Source organism: Ruditapes philippinarum, unplaced genomic scaffold (genome assembly GCF_026571515.1).
Source record: "Ruditapes philippinarum isolate M1 unplaced genomic scaffold, ASM2657151v2 ctg11832_1_1_1_1, whole genome shotgun sequence".
NCBI lineage: Eukaryota > Metazoa > Mollusca > Bivalvia > Venerida > Veneridae > Ruditapes > Ruditapes philippinarum.
The window spans coordinates 1-9,671 of NW_026865459.1; the positions used below are offsets into that span (position 1 = coordinate 1).

General features: G+C 32.7%; 1 protein-coding gene across 1 annotated transcript; it reads right to left on the reverse strand.

The window, feature by feature from the left end:
* Positions 1-5: 5 nt before the first annotated feature.
* LOC132729116 (amine oxidase [flavin-containing] B-like) lies at positions 6-4,632 on the reverse strand. Its single transcript, XM_060714858.1, has 4 exons — positions 4,553-4,632; positions 2,153-2,247; positions 512-649; positions 6-142 (listed from the first exon to the last, which is right to left on the reverse strand). The coding sequence occupies exons 1-4, from the start codon at positions 4,599-4,601 to the stop codon at positions 137-139; spliced, it is 288 nt and encodes a 95-aa protein (XP_060570841.1). The 5' UTR covers positions 4,602-4,632; the 3' UTR covers positions 6-136.
* Between the last annotated feature and the right edge of the window lie 5,039 nt (positions 4,633-9,671).

A 9,671-nucleotide genomic window follows, 5' to 3' on the forward strand; every position in this document is an offset into this window, starting at 1 on the left:
CAGTAGCCTGGTCGGGCTTGTTACTGTGAAAAGTTGGTAGCCCGAGGAGAAATTTAGTAGTCAGGGGCTATCAGACTACTGCTAATTTCGAACACTGTTTTTCCGCAAGTCTCACATAAATCAATGGCGTTGATGTTTACACCTGCAAGATATGCTATTATTTGTTATTTTGAATGTAGGTGTGACATTTGACAAAATCTGTTAGGATCCGAGAGGTTAATTTTAGAATAAAATAAGAAAAAAAATTGAAAAAATCGTCCGGAATTCGGAGTAGACAGGTTCCGGATCCGAAAGGTTTTTTACTATTGAAAATAGAACGAATAAATTCGGATTAGCAAGGCTCCACTGTAGTATGAAATTTGAAGACTAAACACAACACTTGTGGAATCCAATTAAGTTACATAATATTATAAGACAAAGTTATCAAGAAACATTAATAACTTGTTTCAGATTTATAAATACTCCATCAAATGTAGATAATAAATTAATATCATTATCTAAGATTTTATACCCTTAAATCCATAACAGTGTAGTCATTTTCATCAATATTGTACAACTTCAGGTCTAACTCTTTACATATTCTATATACTCTGTTTTGTGTAGGTCCTACATATGACCCACCAAGGTCAATAGCTCCATGATCAGCATCCTGCAGAAAAATGAAATGTAATAAAATTAAAATAACAAGAGGGCCATGATAGCCCTGAGTCACTCACCAGAAACAACTGCTTTTCAGTGTTGGAATGTAAATATATTCTAATATTAAATTTGAGCATAGAATATGTTTAAACAATAATCTGAAGAAATGCCATGACATGAGGTATTTAAGTTTTAGCTTAAACGGGGCTAATCAAATTAATAGAAACTTGATAAAGACTACATAATAATGCTACAAAGTTTGGTGATCATCTATCAATTATTTCAGTAGGAAATGATGTTCGAAGGAACATTTTTCTATTTTTAGCTTTAGTTGCCCCTAAAAGGGGCTATTCAAACTAATATAAGCAAACTTGATAAAAGAGTACCCAAGAATGTTACAGACAAAGTTTTGTGATCATCCATTAATTAGTTCTGTAGGAGAAGATGTTTAAACGTATTTTCTATTTTTAATTTAAGCAGCCCCTAAATGGGGCCAATCAAATTAATATGAGCAAACTTAATAAAAGACTACACAATAATGCTACAGACAAAGTTTGGTGATCATCCATCCATTAGTTCTGTAGAAGAAGATGTTTAAAGGTTTTTCTATTTTAAGCCCTGGGGCCAATCAAATTAATGGATTTAACTCAATACAGGATTGGAGCAGTACCTCCAGACGCTTGCAGAAATCATGATCACAAAATAGACATATATCGTTTTTTTCACCGATTTTTACATTTTTCATTCAATATCATACATTAAATCGTTTGTGAAAAGCTTGAATTAGACCTATAAAGTTCATTTCCGTTGGGGTAAAAAGCAAGATTTTAGCAATTTTAATGATTCAAGCGCCTTGCACGGTATATACCGGAATACGGTATTTAGTGTGGTGCTCCAATCCTTTTTTTAGTCTCACTCCAAATTAATATGAGCAAACTTGATAAAACACTACCCAAGAAAGCTACAGACAAAGTTTGGTGATCATCCATACATTAGTTCTGTAGAAGAAGATGTTTAAAGGTTTTTCTATTTTTAGCTCTGCTGACCCCTAAAAGGGGCCAATTGGAATGACATGAGCAAATTCAAGTGTGACTGTCACAAGGATGCTACAGACCAAATTTGAAGTAAATCTGCCTAGTAGTTTCAGAGAACAAGACGATTGTTGATGCATGACGACGGACGATGGACGCCGGAGCATCCCCCTTTGATACTAATAGCTCACCCTGAGCCTTCGGCTCTGGTGAGCCAATAAGCAGTCAAAGTAAGACTGCTTTAAGTGGACTAGAAAGCACTAGAAAGATCAAGCTTCATTAAAATGATGCTAAATTCATTAATTATATTTACTGTTCTTGAACTTTTCTATGATATACACATCTAATAATCACAAATTTATTCATATTATAACTTTTTTCATTTTTACATCATTACTGCATTTCATTTGTATACAGCCCATTGCTGAATAAAGTCATCACATAAACTGCAGCATTTCTTTCAATAATTTACTTGATCTTACCTTTAAAGTATATGTTCTTCCACCAACCCTATCTCTGGCTTCCAGCACCAAAACCTTCTCACCATTTTTCTGTAACTGTCTTGCAGCACAAAGACCTTAGATTAAGAAATAACAAAGTGTTAATTAAACATTATTATCACATACGCATGCTGCTTTTGTGACTCTGTAAATGGTATTGCACTGCCATGCATATATTATGATGTGACATCATTTGCTTTATATAGAGGATATTTGTTTGTTTTGCATGTAAGATTGAAATGAGTGAACACCAGATGCAATATTTTCACGAGTGGCGTAGCCACAAGTGCAAATAGAATAGCTGGTGGTCACGAATGAAATATATTTCAATCTTATATGTAAAACAAATAAATTTTCTTTTTATTTCATGCCTTTTAAGTGATTTTAAGTATTTTTTACTGATTTTGCCGCCTAACGTCGTGCATTCTCCTTATGACGTCATCACATCATGACATCACATCATCAATTTTGAAATATAGTTTTGAGATAAGCTCTGGACAAAAAGTATGAAAAATAACAAAGGGCAATAACTCAAAAATGATAAAGGGTAGAGTTATCATTCTTGCACACAGCATTCCTTTTCAATAAGATCTATCCACCTTTGAAGTTTCATGTTGACATCTTAAAGATTTTTTGAGTTATGCTCCACTCAGGTGAAAAATTAAGTATGAAAAATAACAAAAGGCAATAAATAAAAAATTATGAAGGGTAGAGTTATCACTCTTAAACACTGCAAACCTCCTGAGAAAGGGATCAACCTATGAAGTTTCATGTTGATATCTCAAAGGCTTTAAATTTTGAGCTCACTCCTCCACAATATGATATATCCACCTATAAAGTTTCAAGTTGATACCTTATATACTTTTTGAGATATGCTCCGGACAAAAATGTGGGATGGACGGGCGGACAGAAGGTCAAAAGGACAGACGGAGGAAGACTATTTCTATATCCCCCACTGCCTTTTCAATCGGGGATAATAAAACCTGTAGAATATAGAAGGACTTTACATTGATTGGTATAAAGGTCTACATGTATACACATTTATAATTGTTCTATCTGAATTATATTTTAGTTTGGCATTTTGGGATTTTTATTCTATAAAAAGAATATAAAAGGGAAGAAAATCTACCCTTAGAAAAAGATGTCTAATCAGTGTTTTGATTCCCAGGTTACCCAATTGAATGGAAATATCAGCAACTTTTTCAGGAGTTCATGAGGTTTTTTTTTTGTTGTTGCATGGGCTTATTCATCACTAAACTACAATGGCTATGGACATGAAACTTCATAGGATGATAGATCCTTTTGAGATGAAATGCAGTGCACAAAAACAGGTACTCTGTACTACATGATTTTAGAGTTAATGCCCTTCGTTATTATAATGCTTTATTTTTGTCTGGGACAATTCTCCTACACTTTAAAAGCTATTGATTTGAAACTTCTTAGGATAATAGATCCTTACTGAGAAGAAGTGCTTCTACAAGAGGAATTTGTACTCTGCACTTCATGATTTTTGAGTTATTGCCCTTTGTTAATTTTCTTATTTAATAGGCTTGTCCAGAGCATAACTTGGTAACTTTGATTGACTCCAAATTTGGTATGTAAGCTTTTTTGCTTTGACCTGTAGTCGATGCTTAAGAATCCATCACAGAGTCCTCCATTTGATCTGTCAGTGAAAAACTTGTCTATGGTATTTATTTATTTTTTTGATAATATAACAGTTTTATTAATCCTGATGTAACATTGTTTGTAACAATCAGTTCTAATGCCACTTAAGTTAAAGGTACATGTACATTGTAAGAGCAGTGCACAGGCGCTAGTCACATAATCAAATATTTTACATAATCGGCCTCTATATGTATATAGCCCATATATAGTACATACAAAAGTTTGTTTCAAGCACCTGTGGAGCAGTGTTTATAATAACCTATATTTAAGAAAAAATGCATAAGTGCGACTATACAGTACTGTTCACAAGGTGACTTGTAGAGTTCTAGTTAAGTAAACGTACACGTGTGACTTTATCAAGATCGAGATACAGTACACTGTATCCCTTCATTTTTATGTTTCATTGTGTTGTTGGTAATTTGTTTGTTGTTTTTTGTTTGGTTTTTTTTTGTGTTTTTTTCACAAACAGATTAAACAGTTTCATTGGCATAAGTTGAAGTAGCCTTCATTTTGAAGTAACATGCCATTTCCTAACGACAAGCGAAGTTTTTGAAGACAGTGATTTAATTACTTTGTGGAGTTTGGGATATGTTTATGTCGCGAAAATACATTACATTTGATATTTTCCTTTTTGCAAATAATTTTTTAAACATATTTTGAAGTCTAGTTTACATATCTAGTATAAATGTATCAAATCATAGCCAATAAATTACTTGCCACTTAACCCTGCTCCAATAATTACTGTATCAAACTTTTGACTTTCCATTACTTAGGTCAGACACTCACATTGATTTTCCCATTTTCACATTATGAGAAAAGGTCCCAAAGGTCAGACACTCACATTGATTTTCCCATAGACTTGCACATTACAAAGGATGGTCCCTAATCCTACCTTAAAATTGAGTTGTCATGCTAAAGAGGTGATTTTTCTAGCAGAATGAAATGCCTGACACATAAAAATGTTCCTGTTATATAGGGGTAGCCAACCATTTTTTTTGCAAAATGACTTCAAAGAGGATTACCCCCCCCCCCCTCCATTTTGTTTAAATTTTCTGCTGATCATAGGACTGACATACACTTTTCATAAATGCAAATATCCAAGTCATGAAATATTTCAATTTCTTCAGAAAACAATGCAGTGTTACTTTCTAAATTAGTTTTTATACTTAAAAATACCCCATTTTCATCCAATACCCCATTTTTATCCAATCACCTCATGTCCAATTGAATCATATGGTTTTCCCTGCACTTTGTTCAGCCAATCGCTGGCCATGTTGCAATGCGGTACTCTGACCCAAAGCCTTAAAATTTACTTGTCAACTTTTCATGCTAAAGAGGCGATATTCTAGCAGAATGAAATGCCTGACAGACAAAAAAGACCCTGTTATATAGGGGTAGCCAATCAATTTTTGTTTCCATCCGCGAACTTGAGTAAAAGTTTGTTATAACAAATTATATACATTGTATTTGGAACATTCAAATTCAAACATTTGCACAGTATTGAAAAATACATATTTTGTCTTGCTTGGTGAACTTTAAAACTTACACATTCGAATTAATGAGCATATAAATCGCCTTAGACTGTCACTACATTGTAAGTCTTGTCAAATCTCAAAATATGTACATAACCAGTCTATATCTTCAATAACTTCGTAATATCAGAAGTTTTGAAGCTGAGACCTTAAAGACCCAACCTATGTATAATGGCTGGTGGGTGATTTCCCTCATTTTTTCAAACTATATTCAGCTCAGGGAGATATTTTTTTTAAATATTTGATGTAAAATGATAATTGTTACCAATGAAAAAAAACTGAATGAAGCCTGAATGAATCTTGATTAATCTATCAGTCTAGATAAGAAATTGCAAAATGTATGAAGAAATAGGTTCTTATAATTTAATATCAGATGACAACGGAAATTCAAATTTGAACTGAGGGGAGGAGTTTATTAGGTAAATAACCATGTGACCACATTGTTTGTCAACATAGCAATGTGGTCGCATGGGAATCCATGCACATGCAATAAGTGCATCAGTATTTTACTTACTTGATATAATGTTGTTTCTAGGTTTTGTCAGAATAATTCAATTCGAATCAAATGAAAAAATTATTGTATAAAAATATAAAGAAATGATAAAACTTTTGGCTTGTATTTCTCATTATTTTAAGTGTATCAATTTTACAGACACATTATATTAAACTTATAAATACTAGTAGTAATTCTCAATTTCATCAACTAAGGCCAGTGTAGGATTGTACTAGTATATAAGAATACAGTTTCCTTACTTTATTTAACCCAAAATTTTGAATTACATTTTGTCTAGTTGAATAAACAGAGTGCTCAGAAGTTATCATTTCTTCAATAAAGTTATACATTGGTTCTTAGTTACTTCCTTTTACACCAAGCATTGTGTTTTTACATAATTGAACAAAAAAAATTGTATCTGATTTTTATTGAAATTTTATATATAGCTTTTTTGCCTTGACCTTTTTTACATTCAGGACTATTCTTTTACATTTACACGTGAGGAACAAAACATTATTCAGTCTTTAGTTTCATCTGCTCTTTGTCTTATAATAGTACTATAGTTATATAGTTACATATAGTTGATGGCATCAGCTATATTTCCATGTAAGCATTGTTAATGACCTCATTTCTTTTCTTTAATATCGGTGACTTCCAATTAGTGCGGAAAAGCAGAGCGTATGTGGTAAGTTTCTGCTCTTAGTGACCAGTAAAAATGACAAAACAAACTTATCCATTTATATTGAATAGCGCAAATCAATGAAAGCACCAAACAAAATGTGTAGTCACATTTAATGTTAAATACCATTATGTTAGTTACTAAATTGTATCAACTTTGAAATAAAAAACAAGTTCTCACATTGTTTGTCTCAGAAACTCTGCACTAATTAGATAATATATTAAAAATAAGACCTTACAAGCCCTGGCACCCCTTCTGTATTGTAGTGTTGTATGCCAATTAACCACAGAAATGTGATATTTTGTTTTATCTCTGCTGATACCATCATAACAATACACTTTGTAATTAAAATATACCTGAGGTATAAAATAATATACCAGAAATCATACCATAATTATAGTAGTTGATAAGGGTCAAAATAGGAAATATTACAAGAATATCTATCTGACCGTTTGGCATCAAGGGATAAACATAAAAGTCCTCAAACAGAAACATACAACTGGTGATCGGAAATTAGGCTAACTTTTCTTGTCTCTCTGAGACAAATCAGTTAAATTCTGCTTTGCTTTTTTTGGAAAAAACTCATCATCTGCTTCAACTATTTTTTAGAAACATACTACTTAGTCAGCTTTTGCTGGACGTCTATCAAAAAACAATGTACAAAGAGGGTTCATTTGCATCCGATAGTCTGATCGGATGTCGGGGGTTTAAACCGCATGTGCCACTATCATTGCTTCAAGGAATAGGCATATTAAAGAATTTCAAAATAGCATGCAACCCCACTTACCTGATGAAAAATACATACGGGTGTTGTAAATATTCATGACTCGGTACTGTAGCCATTTTGTAAAGTTTTAATCCAATTCCCTCGCTTGAACCAAGTGTGCAACAACCACTTCACGTCCAGCACCTTCAGCAGGAAAAATCAATTTTAAGGTAGGATTACGGTGGGAAAATCAATGTGCGTGTCTGACCATGACAGAGAGATAATGGGCGTATTCCTTTCGCGGCTCCGAACACTCGGAACAGGTTCTGTGAAAATGCAGGTAATGTGAAAATGGGAAACTCAATGTGAGTGTCTGACCTATAAAATGGAAAAAGTTTGATACAGTAATTATTGGAGCAGGATTAAGTGGCAAGTAATTTATTGGCTATGATTTGATATATTTATAATAGATATGTAAACTAGACTTCAAATTATGTTAAAAAAATTATTTGCAAAAAGGAAAATATCAAATGTAATGTATTTTCGCGACATAAACCACAGGAGCTTGAAATTCTATCAATAATTGCCCTAAAGTAAAATTCCCAAAAAAAATCCATACCTATATAAAAATAGGTATGGATTTTTTTTGGGAATTTGACTTTAGGGCAATTATTGATAGAATTTCAAGCTCCTGTGCGTAAACATATCCCAAACCATTATGACAGATTACAGGAAATTGACATTCAATAAGCAAGTAAATAAAAAAATAACGGCAAATATAAATAGTATAGAGGGGTACATTTGCCGTTATTTTTTAATAATTTGCTTATAGAATGTCAATTTCCTGTGGACAGATATATTATGTTAGCAGTGAATACAAATGTCTAATTAATTTTATTGTATTGATTATGACACCTTATGTGGATGAATCATATGTATTATGATGATGATGATGATGATGATGAAATGGTGTGCAAATAGCGACCCCCTATCCCAAACTCCACAAAGTGATATGATTGGCTTTGCTTAAATCACTGTCTTCACAAACCTCGCCTGTCGTTAGCAAAGGGACCCGGCACAGTGTTGGGATAGTGTAAAAAATGTAATTCTAGAAAAAAATTTATACTTTATATATATATATATTTTTTCTAGAATTACTTTTTTTACACTATCCCAACACTGTGCCGGGTCCCTTTGGTCGTTAGGAAATGGCATGTGACTCCAAAATGAAGGCTACTACAACTATGTCAATGAAACTGTTTAATCTTTTTTTGTGAAAAAAAAATGGGTCAAGTTGGCTCTTTACCTGGATTTAGGAAAAAAAGGCCTTGTGCCTTACAACTTCTAAATGTCTAGGAATGTTTACATGTAATCAATTTGTCTATAATTAAATATAAGTTTTGATAAAATAAATGTACTGTCCTAGGATGATAATTTGATCTTAACGGTACCTGGGAAAGTCCAAAAACAGGGTTATCTGGAATATTATCCGATATCGTTAAAGTAAACACTTATATATACTATATAGCATTATTCTTACAGTATCGTTGGTGTATATCCGTTATGGCTCTGCAGGTAGATCGAAGTTATTGTAACTTTTAGTGTTTTGTACTCATAGGTTCGAACCCCACGTAGTGCCATTTTATAATCATAGTTCTTTCTTCTTGCTCTGTTTTTTTATCATTATCATTTATTTATTTTTTCGATTTCCTTTTTGTTTTCTTCTTATAATATATTTTATAGTATATATTTTTTATTTTCTTCTATATTTTCTTTTTGTATTTTTTGATCTCAGTGTAATAAAATATTTGATCTCATATTGAAAAAAAAAACGGTCAAACTTAATGTTTTCTGAACAATTTACTGTTCTGAAGTAAAAAAAAGTGTGTCGAACCAGTACTCGAACTTCTGCCTGTACGGGTAAAATACATTCCTGACACGGTTGCTCTACCTACTGCACTAACAAGACATATGATAACATAAAGTTTTATTTTCATTTTTATAGGTTGTGGCATTGATCTGCCTAACCTTTTTGGCTTGAAGCCATTTCATCTGGAAAACTTGTTCCGGTTAGGTGGTTTCCTGCTTACATCTGTTGGTGCATGATTGAACAGGAAACCAGCTGCAATCGTGCCAATCGCAACTTTTCGGCCTTTTCCGTCAGTCTTCGGATTAATGATAATAGCCGATGTAGTTCCGATTGCAATCGTGACAATTCGGGCGATTCCGTCATACTGCGGAGTAATATTACGGAAATCTAAGCTATTTTAGTTACTTCGGTAATCCCAGTTTGTGTATATAAATAGGATTTCTATTTTTACTTGATTTATCGGTTTAAACCGTTATAAATTATAAACAAAATTGTTCCGTTTCATTTGTTTTTCAAGACGCAAAAGTTAGTTTCTTTTATAATTGTTTTTTTGTCT

Bases quoted from the DNA above. Each gene is read 5' to 3' on its own strand.
- LOC132729116 (XM_060714858.1), bottom strand. From the start codon at position 4,601: ATGGAAAGTCAAAAGTTTGATACAGTAATTATTGGAGCAGGGTTAAGT. The intron at 2,248-4,552 runs GCAAGTAATTTA...TCTTAATCTAAG, and splicing joins TATTGGAGCAGGGTTAAGTG to GTCTTTGTGCTGCAAGACAG. The intron at 650-2,152 runs GTAAGATCAAGT...ATTTTTCTGCAG, and splicing joins GAAGAACATATACTTTAAAG to GATGCTGATCATGGAGCTAT.